The 18,076-nt window shown below is 42.2% G+C and overlaps 1 protein-coding gene across 1 annotated transcript in view; it reads right to left on the bottom strand.

The window, feature by feature from the left end:
• zbtb32 (zinc finger and BTB domain containing 32) overlaps positions 1-15,533 on the bottom strand; it is a 23,235-nt gene extending 7,702 nt beyond the window's left edge. The window contains exons 1-4 of the mRNA XM_041225683.1: positions 15,457-15,533; positions 13,756-13,909; positions 6,861-7,952; positions 446-543 (exon numbers count right to left, since the gene is read on the bottom strand). Of these exons, the coding sequence (XP_041081617.1) occupies positions 446-543; positions 6,861-7,864 (1,102 nt within the window). The 5' untranslated portion in view covers positions 7,865-7,952; positions 13,756-13,909; positions 15,457-15,533. The remainder of the gene's footprint in view (positions 1-445; positions 544-6,860; positions 7,953-13,755; positions 13,910-15,456) is intronic.
• Positions 15,534-18,076: the final 2,543 nt, after the last annotated feature.

The following is an 18,076-nucleotide window of genomic DNA, read 5'->3' as shown; positions in this document are numbered from 1 at the left end:
TTGCTGTCGTTGTATGTCTGTCTGTATGTCCATTCTGTCGTCTGTCCTGTCTGTCCGTCGTCCAGTCTGTCTGAGAGCGTTTGACTAGATCTGTTTGAGAATAGCAGTCTTAGATCCGCTTTCATGTATGTCCCGCAGACAGAGTCTTGTGTAGTCAGTACAGTCAGTCGAAGGCAGTCTGTAGCTGTCCAGTTGACGGAATCCGTCCTCTGTTAGAGGCTGTACGTAAACGTCTGTCGTCCCTCCTGACAGTAAGACAGGCAGACAGACAGACAGGCAGGCAGGCAGACAGACAGACAGACAGGCAGGCAGGCAGGCAGGCAGGCAGAGTACAAATTGAGATCGATTTGATCTCAGATCTGATTGAAATGAGCGAGTGTGAATGCAAACCGCTTTCATGTCAGTCCTAGTGGCTGACGGAGATGTGATCCCAGTCAATCCTTACCGGAGTGGATCTCCGCGTGCATTTGCAACCGGAGCTTGTCCTGGAATTCCGTCCCACAGAGCTCACAGCTGTACATCTTCCCGAGGCTCCTGTGCTTCCTGAAGGTAAAACACAAACAAACAACAAAAACAGATTGGATGATTAGACAGGTCGGCACAGATTGGATGATTAGACAGGACCGGCACAGATTGTATTATTAGACAGGACCGGCACAGATTGTATTATTAGACAGGACCGGCACAGATTGTATTATTAGACAGGACCGGCACAGATTGTATTATTAGACAGGACCGGCACAGATTGGATGATTAGACAGGACCGGCACAGATTGGATTATTAGACAGGACCGGCACAGATTGTATTATTAGACAGGACCGGCACAGATTGTATTATTAGACAGGACCGGCACAGATTGTATTATTAGACAGGACCGGCACAGATTGTATTATTAGACAGGACCGGCACAGATTGTATTATTAGACAGGACCGGCACAGATTGTATTATTAGACAGGACCGGCACAGATTGTATTATTAGACAGGACCGGCACAGATTGTATTATTAGACAGGACCGGCACAGATTGTATTATTAGACAGGACCGGCACAGATTGTATTATTAGACAGGACCGGCACAGATTGTATTATTAGACAGGACCGGCACAGATTGGATGATTAGACAGGACCGGCACAGATTGGATTATTAGACAGGACCGGCACAGATTGTATTATTAGACAGGACCGGCACAGATTGTATTGTATTAGACAGGACCGGCACAGATTGTATTATTAGACAGGACCGGCACAGATTGTATTATTAGACAGGACCGGCACAGATTGTATTATTAGACAGGACCGGCACAGATTGGATTATTAGACAGGACCGGCACAGATTGTATTATTAGACAGGACCGGCACAGATTGTATTATTAGACAGGACCGGCACAGATTGGATGATTAGACAGGACCGGCACAGATTGTATTATTAGACAGGACCGGCACAGATTGTATTATTAGACAGGACCGGCACAGATTGTATTATTAGACAGGACCGGCACAGATTGGATGATTAGACAGGACCGGCACAGATTGTATTATTAGACAGGACCGGCACAGATTGCTATTATTAGACAGGACCGGCACAGATTGTATTATTAGACAGGACCGGCACAGATTGTATTATTAGACAGGACCGGCACAGATTGTATTATTAGACAGGACCGGCACAGATTGTATTATTAGACAGGACCGGCACAGATTGTATTATTAGACAGGACCGGCACAGATTGTATTATTAGACAGGACCGGCACAGATTGTATTATTAGACAGGACCGGCACAGATGGGTAAATTAGAACAGGACCGGCACAAGTTTACAAACGAGGAGGCACAGATTGCCATTAGACAGCCCATCTTGCTTGTTTGGTTGTTAGTAGCTTATTGATCCCAGAATCTTATCAAGATTGCTTCTTAGAAGGATCCCACACATTGTATTATTAGACAGACCCTCACGATTCTCTGTGTTAAACAGGACCGGCACATTTTCTGTTCTGAACGCCCCTTGTATCTAATCTCCACTTGTGACCCCTGGATGAATCTCCTGGTTACATAAATAGATGCAATAAAATAATAATAAATAAGGAGGTTTTTTTTAAAGGGAAAAAGACCCAAACTAAAGCAAAAGCAGATTCAATAATTAGAAACTATAAAGCTGCTCTCAAGTGAATCAAACCAGCAGATACTGGGGCTAAAGAAAAGTTTTGATTATTTGGTCTTAGAGTTCACTTAGATTGGTACACTCAGGACTGAGAAAACACTTCAACATTAGACAGGACACCCCACAGATTGAGAGAACCCGAATACACTCGCTGAGAAAACACTTCAACAAGAGGACTATTAGACACGCCCGACAGATTGCGAATACTTCTCTTCTGAGGTCTCTGTTCAACAAGAGGATTAACGCCCGAGAGAACCCGAATACACTCGCTGAGAAAACACTTCAACAAGAGGACTCCCCACGCCCGAGAGAACCCGAATACACTCGCTGAGAAAACACTTCAACAAGAGGACTCCCCACGCCCGAGAGAACCCGAATACACTCGAAAGTTTACTGAGAAAACACTTCAACAAGAGGACTCCCCACGCCCGAGAGAACCCGAATACACTCGCTGAGAAAACACTTCAACAAGACGACTCCCCACGCCCGAGAGAACCTGAATACACTCGCTGAGAAAACACTTCAACAAGACGACTCCCCACGCCCGAGAGAACCTGAATACACTCGCTGAGAAAACACTTCAACAAGAGGACTCCCCACGCCCGAGAGAACCCGAATACACTCGCTGAGAAAACACTTCAACAAGAGGACTCCCCACGCCCGAGAGAACCCGAATACACTCGCTGAGAAAACACTTCAACAAGAGGACTCCCCACGCCCGAGAGAACCCGAATACACTCACTGAGAAAACACTTCAACAAGAGGACTCCTCACGCCCGAGAGAACCCGAATACACTCGCTGAGAAAACACTTCAACAAGAGGACTCCCCACGCCCGAGAGAACCCGAATACACTCGCTGAGAAAACACTTCAACAAGAGGACTCCCCACGCCCGAGAGAACCCGAATACACTCGCTGAGAAAACACTTCAACAAGAGGACTCCCCACGCCCGAGAGAACCCGAATACACTCGCTGAGAAAACACTTCAACAAGAGGACTCCCCACGCCCGAGAGAACCCGAATACACTCGCTGAGAAAACACTTCAACAAGAGGACTCCCCACGCCCGAGAGAACCCGAATACACTCGCTGAGAAAACACTTCAACAAGACGACTCCCCACGCCCGAGAGAACCTGAATACACTCGCTGAGAAAACACTTCAACAAGAGGACTCCCCACGCCCGAGAGAACCCGAATACACTCGCTGAGAAAACACTTCAACAAGAGGACTCCCCACGCCCGAGAGAACCCGAATACACTCGCTGAGAAAACACTTCAACAAGAGGACTCCCCACGCCCGAGAGAACCCGAATACACTCGCTGAGAAAACACTTCAACAAGAGGACTCCCCACGCCCGAGAGAACCCGAATACCCTCACTGAGAAAACACTTCAACAAGAGGACTCTTCAAAGAGTGCAGGATTACAAGCACCTGCAGAGTGGAAATGTATGCTTATCATCAGGGCTTTCGTCGAGCTATCTGTCAATTACACCTCAAGATGATTTCTCAGAACAGTGTCCCTGAACCCCACATCCTCACAGCATCACAGGAAGTGACATCATTCACCCTCGAGCCTCCTGCCGCAACAGGAGCGTGTTCTGAGCAACGCTTCCATCTCGAAATTCAATAAAACTACGTGCTGACTCTTTCCATTGAGAATCTCTAACTACTGAGAATGCACATTGTAGTTACTCAGTAAATACGCATCATTACCATGTTATAATGCACAGGTACAATGTACTTAATGTGTCAATCTTTTTGCATGATATAACCCTCACCCTTTTCTGATACAATTGTGTGCTTACCTATATCCTGCAAAAAATGTTCACATTAAATACATTGTAACCACGCATACTAGCATCTTAATGAAGCGTCAGTACACCTGCATTTACTAAGTAATTACTATGTGAATACACAGTCATTAGGGACACTTCGTGTAAAGTTTACCACACTGTAAGTGTGCAGTGGGGAAGACAGCTTGTATTGGGAGCATTGGATGAAATGTGAGAAAGCAGGAGGAGAATTCGGAGGAAGCGGGCTCGGCCCTGTGAACCGCTTGCGGGGGAAGCGCTGTGTGGTTTCAGTGGGGCTGGGGATGGGGGCGTGGGGGTGGAGTGACACTTTTCCATCCAATAGCTGGGTTCATGCATCAGGATGATAATCTTTGTACCACTTCCCCCCTCCCCTCCCCTGCCGTGCTTAAAACACAAAGTCCTAGCTCAGGAAATGACAGACCGCAGGTTTACAGAACACTAATCAAGCGCTGTTCCTCTTTCAGAAGTAGGTAGAGTCTTCCTCCTCTCTGCAGTGCGAAGGGCGTGGGGTGAGATGGGTGTCTCTCATGAACCCACAGCAAACCCCACACGGTCTCTTTGTTCACCAGACCATCAGCTGAAAATGGGTAGAAATTTCGCACAGACCGTATCTATTTCTGTTTCAACAGCGCACAACAATCTGAGTTATTTAGTGTCTAAAGGTGTAGGAACCTAAGTCAAAACCTTTCAGGTAAAGCCTTCTTTTGTTTTTTTTAAGTTGAAACTAGAAGAAACTAAGGTAAAGCAGGCAAACGTTATGGGCACTAGTGTCTTCATCAGTGTTATTGAAACTAGAAGAGGCTGAGTCCAGCAGACCAGCGTTTGGGCTCTAGTGCCTTCATCTGCAGTGTGTTAAATGTTATTTTATTGCATGCAATCGTTATTCATTTGAACCCACAAAGTGTGCTTGGACGATCACTTTGGTAGAAATCCGTTTATTGGTTCAAATGAAAAACACACTTCAAACAGTCAAAAATCCTTAAAATCTTCAGCATGCATTTGAAGAGCGGGCAGGCATCTAATAATTATATGGTGAATGAGAGAGAGAGAGAGAGAGAGAGAGAGAGAGGGGGGGAGAGAGATTGATATCAAACTTACAGCTGCATGCAATCACTGTTTCAATCTCTGCTGTGCTTATCAATCGTTTTTGGTTTACAGTAAAACCATTTGCATGCATGTTTGTGTGACTGCAATATTATTAAGGTCACGCTGAAGAGTCACGGCTCAGGCTGGTTAATTTTAGCATTCTCTTGAACTCAAGTTGCTGACACCGTGAGACGCGAGGTGAATCAACCCATTTGAATATGACTTTTTCTTCTGAGGTTGGTGCAGCTTTCCTGTGTTTCCGGATCGCCGGGGGCTGGAGGCAGTTCCTCTGAATGCGGATTCCAGGGAGAAAATGTGATTGGGGACGGTTCTGTCCGCAGCCTGGGTGCTTTCTGCGCTTCGTCGTTTTCATTAGAAGTCGTCTAAGAATAACAGTGTGGAAAGTGTTTTAATAGGCAGAGGGATCTCATCTTCTGGGTGTCTTTGATGTACGCTGAATCGTGGGTGGTGGTGGTGAGGGGGGGACACCACAGATACTTCTCTACAGCTCTGGCCAAAAGTTTTGCATCACCTAGAATTTTAAAAAAACTATATGAACTAAATTTAGATCTTTTATTTAACATATTGTAATCAAATAAACTACAAAATGATATTGCAAAAAAAAAAAAAAAATCTACCAGAAGCCATTAATGGTAGTAAAGTAGTATTTCATGTTAGATATTGAAATGTCACATTTTTTCAGAAAGCTGTTCATGTAATTCGATACGCTAAGGCAACATTATTCAGCCGGTTTCATTTGACTTTATGAGTTAATTATATAGGGTGATGCAAAACTGTGAGCCTGAGCTGAACAGCAAAGGGGAACACTTCACCGGTGGAAAGTACACAAGGGGGGAGCACTCCTGTTAGTCAGAGAGCTGTCTGCGTCACCCAGGCAAATGAGGGACGCTTTTTCAGCGTGTCAGACACAATGGGAATCCTGCCAGGCTTATCACCCTGTCGCACCACCTTTGAAGTAACAATGCAATCGCTCATGGGAGTTGCAGTTTGATGTATGATCGCCTCTCCCGCGCTATGGATAAGCACAGGGCTCAGCAATAGCGAGAGCAGTATGATCCCCATTCCAGGCCCCAGGCTGACTCACTCTTCACAGGCTGATGTAATTGGTATGAAACGTTCTTCGGGTTTAGCGTTACAGTCTCAGCAGGGGCTTTTAATATGGGGCGGTGAGGAGCAAAAGACCCCAGAGTGAAAATCAGAACCCCGCGGTAAATGTCATACCCCCATAACAATATACAATATTAATCAAATAATAATTCATTGTAATACAAGGATAATGTATATCATATATAAAATGACATACTTTTCCACTAGTAAAGTAAAAGCCCTGATTTGTTATTATTATTATTAATAATAATAATAATAATAATAATAATAATAATAATAATAATAATAATAATAATAATAATAATAATAATCACCTCTTTGGTAGGGATAGGAACAACATTCCCTATTCCTGGACAAAAGCCTTGTGAGGATGCGGTCAGGCTAAACTAGACAACTGATTGGCAGTTGGGTGACAGATTCTCAGTATCAGCTTGGGACGTGAGGAGGGCATCAGGCTGCTCACGAAGATAGTTTCAGCCACTGTGATTGCTGTAACTCCTCAAGGTCTTGACGGGCCATAGCTTTTGCCTGGTTTTGTTTGTTTCTGTTTATTTCTGTCATCAAAAGTCCACTGTCTTACCCTTCCACTATGAGACTAAAACTTGCAGTTAACATCCTACTCGCAGGGAGAATTAAAAGTTAAGCCACTGCAAAAATAACGGCATGACTTACCTCTCTTGCTCCTCTTGAATGCTCCCCAGTAAAGCTGCACCGACACCAGATCTCTTGTCCAGGATGCTCTCCGCTGCACCGGGCTCCCGCCCACTCTGGAGGAAGCCATTCCTGAAGGGGCTGAAGCTGCTGAACCCCCCTGCCGGAGCGCCGATCCTCAGCTGGGAGTGCGCGATCATGGGGAACATGGGAGGAGCTGCCCTGGGCAAGCCTTGCACCTGGTAGCTGAGCAGGTGAGCCGGGTAGAGAGAAGGGTGGGAACTGATGGCCACCAGCTCCCCATTGGACAAAGCCATGCCGTGGGTAGTCCAGGGGTTCGTGTTTTTGGAGTCCGTGAGAACTCGGTGAGCCGTGGCAATGACGCTGCCCCGGGGAGGCATCAACTGTCTGTCTTTGGAGGTTGAATGAGGCTCCTCCTCCATGCTTGACCGTCGATTGCTCTGGGGTCTCCTGGGCTGAGTTCCTGAGGTTCCGGGTTCCTGGCGGAGGGTGGAAGGGAAGGGGGCTTGGCCGTCGATCGGAGATCTCCTGGGGCTGGTCTCCGGGGGAGTCACTGGTGGGGAGAGAGACTCCTCCTCTTTCCTGGCTGCCTCCCGAATCCTCAGCAAGCAAGGCTCAGAGGGCAAGGGGGGCTCGGGAGTCTTCTGGGTGGCCAGGAGAAAGAGGCACTGCCTGCCCAGCTGCTCCATCTGCAGCTGCTCTGCAGCCTCCAGGAGGCTCTGGAGATCTTCCACACGGGCCTCCAGGGCTTCCGTGTAGGCATAGTCCAGGATCTGCTGGAAGGTCCTCCAGGAGAGAAAGTCTAAGGTGCAGCGGTGGCCCTGATCCTTCAGAAGGGCCTCCAGGCGCTTGCTGGTACAGGCCAGGACTAAGCTGTGTGCCTGGAAGGCTCGGCTCTCCACCACGATGACGGCGTCGCACAGAGTGCCGGACAGACGCATCTCGTTGGCTCGCCGCAGCAGGCAGGTGGAATGCTGGGGGTTCTGGAGCCTCACCATCCCCATGGCAACGGACGCCCAGAGTTCTTCTCACGGCACAAGCAAAGAGGGTCGCGTCCAGACTCTAGGATTGCATCAGCTGTCTCCATTCAATCTGCGAAAGAGATGGTTTTTTTTGGAAAGTTATTATTCGACTGCTCTGCGGGATTCTTTGACAAGACTCTGCCAATTCAAACCCTGCATCAAAATGCTATATAAAAAGTGAGGTGAAGGAGAATTAGCCCTGTTGATAAGCAAGGCAAATCACTTCTTTGGTAAAATTCCCTGTTCCGGGAAAGAGATAAACCTTGTGAGGATGTGATCAGACTGAACTGGATAACTGATTGCTGCACGATTCTTCCCTGTCTTCTCAAGCCAGACCAGTGGATGGTGCCACTGTCAATCTTGTGTGACTGTGAGGCTGAGCTGCACCTAAAGGATAAAGGGTGGTCCCTCCAGTCCTGGGCAGCCCATAGGAAACTGAACTGCTCCCTCACCCTCTAAGAGAAAGACTGGTCCCCTAGAGACAAACAAGGCTTGGAGAGTGAACTGCTCCCTCCACCCCTCACCCCCTAAGAGAAAGGGTGCCCTGTCTTTTCTACGGCAGGTTTGAGGCACGGCTCCTGCCAATCCTGCACTTTTTATAAACAGCAACACATGAGAATATTAAGCAAATAGTACTTCAATCTGGCAAAAACCTCCACCATGCGTTCACATATGCAGCAGGTTGCTATTATACTGCTATTGAAATGACTGCCCGCAGCGTTTCATACACCCACTGGAGCAGCACTTGAGAGATAAGGGCAGGAAATATGCTGAGACAAAAGTATGAGAAAGCTAAACAAAATCTGAACTGACAATACAGTAGTTAATATTTTCTGATGTTTCACGGTCTGCTTTACAACCAACAGCAACTGAAATCTATCTATTTTATAATGCTCTGTCCTTTAAACTGGATATCTTCAGCTCTTCCTCTGAGTTCATTTCAAATTCAGCCCTGTTAATTCATCATGATCTAAAAACAGTAAGCTTCCCCTCCATCCATCCATAATGAATTCACTGTTTATTCTTACTCTCTTACTCGGCCACCAGGGGACTGTGAGAATTGTTCATTCACACAAGTGCATATCTTACACGTTTGTTACAAAGCGGCATGGAATGAACATGGGTAATTAAATCCTCGTGAATTAACAGGGTCTGAATTCAAAATGAATGACTTCAGAACTCAGAGGCAGTGCAGAAGATATTCACGTGTCTGGTATTCAGTCAGGATCCAGCATCATGCATTTGCGGCTGTTATTTTAACGTGTTACCTAAAACACTAAAACCCAGAAATGAAAACTGCAGATATTGGTTGCTATGTGTGTGGAGGGATGGTACGCTCCAGAAATGAGACAGCCTTTGTTTGTCTTGCAGACGCGCTGAGATCAGACGGCTCTGTTGATAATTCGTTTGACGTGAGCGCGTTCCAGATGCGTTGGAGGAAGAGGCGTTTAATTTTGCGATGACAAGTTATCTGAGCGAGCGGTCGGTATGTTATGAGGTGGCGTTTATCGCTCAGCTGAAGCAGGCTTGAAATCTAATAAGAACAGACCAGCGCTTGTGTTTTTTTTTCAGTGATATTACATGAGAAACGCGATGCAGGTTTACCGCCGTGGAGTTCTGCGTCACAGTTTCGCCATTTCCCATTTTTCTCTGGTTACCCAACGTTCTTTCTTACGTTTGATCACAGTTTCCAGTGACGCACTCTTGGCTGTGCTTAGCTATGCGTTCCTTATACTTCACTCACTTTGCATTGCTTTTACTGTGCTGCACTGCACTGCCTGGAGTCTAGACCCACTCCAATCCAGTTGCACTTTCAATGAGCACGCATGTAGCTCACTTTACTACCAGAAACGCTGCAACAATAAACGGACGAGATCAGCAATCAATGGCACAGAGCTAATACCAGACAGACCATGAGGAGAAAACATCCCCACCTTACCAGAAAACACCCCCACAGCGACAACGCTCAATGCGCAGCTCCTTCCCTCCTTTCCATGCCTGAGCGTCTCCCTGTTCCTTTGCGTCATTCACAACCCTGCCGTGTCTAAAATCATTATACGTTCTCAGCGCTGAGGTGGAAAGCATCCAATGCAACGCAGTGCGTGGAAGAAGGCACTAGATGAAGCGTTTGTCTACTTAGCTCCTTATAGCTTGTGATAGAAACGCTGGTGTCTGATTGGAGGAAAACTAGATATATATTTTTTATGAAGCAAGAAGATGCAGTCCGGCCCATCACAGTTCGGCCCGTCTCAGCTCGTCCGGTTCCGAGCAGCTGATTGATCTCAGAACTTTGTCAAGTCGGGTTTCAAAGGATCCCAGGGATTCTGCCTGGCTAGGCAGCCCATTCCATCCCCTCACCGCTCTCTAATGTTTCAGCATAGTTAATAAAGTATCTGCTGTTGGGATTAAGGCACCATGACTCAGCCATGACAAAATCAACCTTTAAACCAATTTGGATTACTAAATTCAAAAGCGGTCTGTCAGGAGGGTGTTCATTTACAGTCATTTGGTGTGACTGAAAATGATGCGGTTATTGATGATGAAATCATTAAAAAAAAAAAGCGCGTATAAATTATAATCCATTCATTAAAAAAAAATAAAAAAAACCCAGAAGATTTCTGAACACCACAATGCATTTGATTTTGCATCCTCTCAAGATGAGGATAAATGCACCCTGCATGAAAACCTCTCGGTGTGAGAATTTCAGTTTGCAGTCAGTAACCAGTGATGCAGAAACAAGAGGCACTGGCGTGTGAAAATGTTAGACCACTTTGTGCTTTAATCAGGCATCTTGAACAACTTCAAAAAAGCCTCACGCATTTTATCATTGTGGCCACGTGTTTCTTTTTCTCTTACTATTTTAAATGGATTGCATAAAGTCGTTAATTAAATTAGACAGTTACTCATTTGCCTATTTTTCAAGATTTTCAGTTACAGTGGTTTGATTTCATACGCACAACAAAACTACAGAAGCAATGGGGTGTTATAAAACATTTGAACATTCTATACACACACACACACACACACACACACACACACACACACACACACACACACACACACACACACACACACACACACACACACACACACACACACACACACACACACACACATACTTCCTCAGTATCTTTTAACTAAAAGGGTGAGTAGCTCTGCCCTGATTCTTTTCTTGGTGTATTTCAGGTATTTAAAAATGCATTTTAATGAGGAAAAATGTAGGTGTTAAAATGATCACGAGTTTCGGCTGCACACGGCCCACTGCAAAACAGCCGTTGTAGGGAAGGAAAATGACGTTTAAAAACAACCAAACAAACAAATTCAAAAAAGGTTGAGTTGCTATTCTCATCTGGATATTACTGGAAACGAGATTTCAAACAGCGGGGCTGGCCAGGTTTTGGTTTCAGAGCACTTTGCAGCATTCAAAGGGTTAATTTCGATCAAACAGAACAGGCATCATTCATTCATAGGATTGAACTGCCTGGCTTTAGAACGAGGGAAACACAAATCCCTCTGAACCATTAATAACCCATCTGTAAAGGGTTATAAACATGTTATAAGCGTCATGAGACTGCTATTTATAATAATAACAATAACAGCAGTTAATGACTGTGCACAACTACAATAACAAATGGATCTGCATAAAACCCTCTAATTAACACAAAAGGAAGCTTCACACTGGCTGTGACGCGTTAATAAAATATAACACCCTGCTACTCACTGTTAAGTGATAATCATCGCTGGTATTTCTGCTTATACTGTGCATCTAACATCGTTTAGCGCAGTTAGTTCGGTGTGATTTCATACTTTTTACTGGCAGTGTCCGCTAATGCGATACACCTTGCAACACGTGACTTTCAATACCAGCACTACTGGAATTTAAACAAATGCATTTCAAACGATAAAATAACACTTTACTTCAAATACTACTACTACTACTAATAATAATAATAATAATAATAATAAATAATAATAATAATAATAATAATAAAAAGAAGAAGAATAGGGTGGTAATCATTTGATCCAGATGTAGCTTCAAAATGATTGATACATCAGATCTCAATGTGTCCAGTTTATCCATATCTATCTATCTATCTATCTATCTATGGTTGAAATTAACAAAAGGTGTTAATTTGCAAACACTTTTGGTATATTTTAGACACATTTCAAATGAAATGAAATGTTGACTAACGACAGCAGCGCGAATGCAGGGCTGTATTCTCTTGTATTCAACATCTTCTCAACACTGAGCTTTTCCTCAGAAATATTATATGTCAACTTGATCGGCAACGTTCAACTTAAAACCAAAAACCTCAAACTGTGAAACCTGAAGGTGCAGAAAAATGAAGCAGACACAGCAGTGGAAATACTCATGTGCTGTGCTTTACTATACACCAGGGCCCTTGAGTGGTTCTGATGTGTTAAACAGGCAATAAAAGCACCAGTAACAGGGAGCGCTCTGAGAAAGCACGGCTGTTTCACTTTGTTTCTTAGTTTCAAGTCAAGTCTGCAAACATTTCCGCTCGTGTCGCGCAATCCACAATTGCTTGCTTTCCTATTTGCTTCAGTGTTTAAGAAAACCAGATGCTGCTGAAAGGGTTAGAAATTCAAATCGATTTGTCTGTTTCTAAAGGATGTTATCCACAATAACAGACTTATTAATAAGAATGAGACGCTGAAGCGAAACAGTGTTAGACATCCTACAGTAAATGCAGTAGAGGAAACATTAGAATGACTGGAAGCCTTATTTATTACATGATATTTAAAATATTATCTTATATATCTATATATCATATATATATATATTTAAAGTTTTGATACAAAAAATTTTTTAAATTTCCTTTTGCTTTTGGTTTTGCTCCTTTTGGAACACAGAATTTTTTCTTTTTCAAATTTCAAATATTAAATATATTTATTAGTTATATTAAGTATAACGTTTAAAATATACAAAATAATTTATTATTATTATTAGTTTAGGACATTTTAGACTATATGTATATAAAACATGAAGACATTTGTGTATATTGAAGCTTTTTATAAAATAACATTTATTTTTAGAAGGTGCTGACCAAAATAAGATGCTTTGTATTTTTTCAAAATGTTTTTAAGTTGGTAAAATGTCAGAGGATTTTATATTTTTTAAAATGTTTTTAAGTGGTAAAATGTCTGATTTTGCTGTACATTACCCATGGTGGTGGTGAATTGAAGAATGAGGACCAGTTGTCGTGAGTGTCGCCAGTCCCACCAGTCCCACAGACATCAACAATCAAGAGACGTGTGCAGAGCTGCTGACTAAAACGACAATTGTAATGGGTACCACACCACTTAACTTCTGAAACACTCACAGGGTGTCTCCTGGGTGTCTGTAGTTGTTGTAGAGACTTTGTTGCAAACATACTGGAACATCTCTGTATAGAAATTCTATATATATATATATATATATATATATATATATATATATATATATATATATATATATATATATAATATATATAATATTACTCCCTGTTTAAGTAAAGAGCTAAATACAACGTACAATTAAGTTATTAAGTATGCTGTAACCTTATAACTGTGTTATTAAGTGTGCTGTGCCCAGTATTTGCTCGTTCTGTTTCAGTCTATTGCAGATTTGGTAACGCAGCCCTTATAAGAGATGTCATAACAACCTAATCAAGCTTGTACCGTTATTACATCATTCAATATATGAAACACTTAGATTTTGTTAATAACACTTAGAAAAGGACTCCTAAACTGAAGTGTCATCACACATGAAAACACGATTCTGCAAATGCATTGAACTCCAGTCACACGGCTATCCCACAGCAGAAAAAAAAATAAATAAATAAAACAAACATAGACTCTTCTTAACCTACTGTGCACAAGTCCAGAAACACATTCCTCTCTGTCAGAACCAGACGCAGGGCTATATTATTTGAAGAATGGGTGAGACAGTCTAGTTTGAGTTTGGACGGTCAGAAGCCAGTTTCTTCTTGCTTCTCGCTGTTCGCTTGTAAGAACGCACTGGTACTACAAGAGAAGAGAGAGAGGAGAGAGGCCATTCAAGGAGCAGAACCTCCCTCTTTCGATACAGCAGTGAGAACTAGAATCAGAATCCTCTGTGACACAGGCCTGGCTGTGAATGGGAAAGGCGACTCACGTCTTGAAATATCTGTTTCTCTTAATGTATCTAGGGCATCCACACCTTTAACAGCATTGTGGTCGTTTCCTGTTGAAACCAACCTAATCTATGAGATCTACAACCTAACTGTGAAATCCTTTTTTTTTTTTTTTTCCAGTGTCGTTTTGTTTCATGCAAAGCTATTTTTAACCCCTCCTAGTTCAGAAAGTTACAACAAATTTTAACAATAACGATAATCTTGAACCATCGTGAACCGACAAAACAACTAAAAATCAAAGGGGCGAAACCACAATAAAAGTTTTATTCATCTATTTTTATTGTATCTGTTTTTATTTCATAGGCTTGTGAATAAATACGGTTGAATCTGAGGTGAGTTTAATGTTTTTATGATATATTCCCATGCATACATCTATATCTGAATCTGAATGCACAGAGACCAACACAAACCACCACCAAAAATATTACCTTGCAAATGTGAGGCGAATGCATGTTACACACTGTGTACTCTTCATATAGAGCAACGGCAATAACACATTTATTTAACTATATACTGGTGGAATATGAAATAGATTTGATCGACTATATATATATATATATATATATATAATTGTCACGTACAGCAGGTTGTTCTTGATGTCTTTGATTTTATTGTATCAGAATAATAGTTTTACATTGCATGTACCAACCGCTGTTTAAATTGTGTCCTGATAATTACAGAGTTTTCTATTCATTAAGCTTTTTTAATAGATGGGTGCTAAAGAGGCCAGCCACAGTCTAGCGCAGTTCCACGAGGGGCAATTAGCAGAGAATCAAATCCACTGGTTATTAACATGTTACTAAGCTGGTCAGAAACAGCTAATAACCAAAGAGGGGTCTTCTAGTTTTCTTTCTTAGCGGTTTTACCTTCACAACGTTATTATGCATAGTTTCAATGCTCTTATTGTATAAATCTCTTTGCATGATATAACCCTAATCCTAACTCCAAACTTGACTCTAACAACTTTCTGATACAATTGCATATATACATATATTCTGCAAAAAGATTTAACCATTAAGTGCACTGTAACTATGCATGACAGCATTGTAATGAAGTGGAAGCGCACACACAGTTACTGTGTAACTACTATGCAAATACATAGTAATCTGAGACACATAATGTTAAATGTTGCCCAAGAGACTGACTCACTCAGAACAATTGACTGTAGTTATTTTTTAAAAGCAGCACTGACATTCAAAGGGGAAACTTTGAGTATTCTATACAGACACTTTATAATATGGAACAAATGACCCCAGTGCAATCCAGCTCCATAAGCATGAATGAGAAAACATGCTGAGCAAGGTTTCAATTAAGATCACAGTCCTGGCGTGAAGCACAGAACAGCAGCCTGGAGAGTGCTGCGGTGCGCATCTAGAAAAGAAGAGAGTTTGAACTCACCCAGCTCACGATCCTATCAGCCTACCCTTCATCCTGTCTGCACCAAACCAAACACACACTGTGGCTTTACAGAGCTACGCACTCTCTGTATTACCAGCATGTGTGACACTTCGGTCATCAGCAGACTGAAACTCCCGCCCCTCTCGCTCTCCCTCAACCTCACTGGAGACTCTCGAGTGCAAGCCAGGCTGGTGATTGGGCAGTGAGCACGTCACTATGGGAGAATGTTCAAGCCATTGCAATCAATGATGCGATTAATGGATCTGCACTGTGAAGTGGGTACGAGTTCACACACTGATGGTAGAGATCCAGCCAAACAGATATCATTGAAAAAAGGTTTTCAAACCCCCTTTTGTTTTAACATTGAACATGTCATTAATGTCCAAGATAACAGTTTCCAATAAGAGTCTCTAATTACTGTGTATTTACATAGCAGCTACACCATGCTGGCATGCTTCTTTACAATGTACTTACTGTGTCAATCTTTATGCAAGACATGTAAGAACACAATTGCATTCAAAAAGGGTTAGGGTTAGGGTCTGGGTTAGGGTTAGGGTCTGGGTTAGATCATGCAATAAACTGTAACATTCAACACCGCGTTAGGGTCTGGCGTCCGGTTAGATCATAAATACACTTTCACATTCCTAATTTGGAAGTGGGCCTATTTACAAAGTAACTGCTCTGAGTCAAACTCCCTCTGAAATTATTTACTGCATTCTTTATTTTTGGTCTTATTTGGTTTATCTGTTACTGACTTTGCTGTACTTTATAACTGCTCTTATCTGTAATGTGATATTTTGTAACAACTAAAAACCGCCCTGGATAAGGGCATCTGCTAAGTTAATAATAATAATAATAATAATAATAATAATAATAATAATAATAATAATAATAATAATAATAATTTAACACAGTAACTAGACAGTAATTAGAGACTCTGTGTAAAGTGTTAGGCTGAATTGCTCGCTTTCGCGCGCATTCTAAGGCTTCTGGAGTCCCGTGTAACTCCAAGTGCTATACGAGTCTACCACACTGAAATAAATAAGTAAATATACCCATTCATTACTTGTCTTTGTGAAGTTTTGTGTCGTAGCCAAAGTGTGATTTTCTGTTGAAAAAAAACCTGATTTAATTGATTTAATTTGCATTTAACAGAAAGGCATTTTTTCATCAAACTCTAGGGAAGTGGATCACGATGTTGTTCAGTGCCGTATTGATTTGCGTCACTGGAAGCTCAGCAATGATTATTTTGTTAATTGACAATTTATATGCAGAAATGAATATATTCTTTGATGATATACCTGCATTTACCAATGTGCTTCGGTAAATCATAAGAGTAACCAGTAAATGCCTGAAAATCAATCTATTACCCATTACCACCTTATTCTGTGTTGTGAATATGCGTTTCATTTTGAAAGAATACATGTGAATATTCTTTTCATTTTTAAAGAATATTCAAGCGTGAAAGCCCACGCTCATCACAGCGCTATGGACCTGCAGTTTGATAGCGGGTATGGTAACGCTATTGTTATTGCAATCTGTTTGGTGTTTTTTTCCACTGTGACTGCAGGGTCTGTCTTGTGGTCCATGACTACATCGATCCTATTGCAAACCATATCTTAAGAGCTCTGTGGAAAATGACAAGTGGTGTCACTGCTGTGACGGTACAGAGAGGGAAGAAGGGCACACTTTTCAACAGGGCCATCTTTTTCAAAGGTCGATACAAGCCACACGATCAGCATTGTAGTTCACTCATTCAAATAGTGGTTAACAGCGTCATGGGAAAATCATTTAATATTGGCTTGGCATGACGGCAGCTACTTTTATAGATTTTTTTTTAGTTTTTTAACAGGATCGTGTTTGTTAAACACATCCACACAATGCTAGTATGCACAGTTAGAATGTATTTAAAGTGTATATTTTTGCATGATAGATGTAAGTACACAATTTTATCAGAAAAGGATTAAGGCTAGGGTTATAGCAAGTAAAATAATGTATACATGAACTACATTGCATCTATGCCTGTTATAACATGGTAATGATGTGTCAGCACACATGTATTTACTCAGTAACTACTATGTACATACACAGTAATTAGAGACATTTAATGTAAAGTTTTACCAAAAATAGTTTTATAACTATATAACTACAACACCGTATATTTTAAATAAGCCACACACACTCAGTTGTTGGAAAGAAAACATTTTCAATATATGTGTTATATATCGTGTATATGAGTCAAACAATTAAATTCTAAAGCTTTATTATATATGCCATGAACCAACAACAATATAAAACACACAGAGAGAGAGAGACACACACACACACAGATAGGAAAATATTCACTGTCTAAACTAAAAAGCCCTGAAAGAACATTGACTCCCACAACGACAAACACCCTTTCATTCATACACACTGGAATCAATTTAACTGCAGCTATGATGCTGCGCAATGCAAAGAGGGTCGTAACCAGGGAGGCATTCCCCAGCTCTGAATTCAGTTACACTTACCGGCATTGCCATGGCGTTTGTACATGAAGGCTGGTGGATGGAGCCACCTGTTCAAGCAGTAAAACACAACACCCCCATCGCGGAGAGCTCTGAGTAATCACACAGGCATG

This window comes from Polyodon spathula, chromosome 24 (genome assembly GCF_017654505.1).
Source record: "Polyodon spathula isolate WHYD16114869_AA chromosome 24, ASM1765450v1, whole genome shotgun sequence".
Taxonomy (NCBI): domain Eukaryota; kingdom Metazoa; phylum Chordata; class Actinopteri; order Acipenseriformes; family Polyodontidae; genus Polyodon; species Polyodon spathula.
Note: the sequence above shows the minus strand (reverse complement) of the source record. Positions and strands in the feature narration are given on the sequence as shown.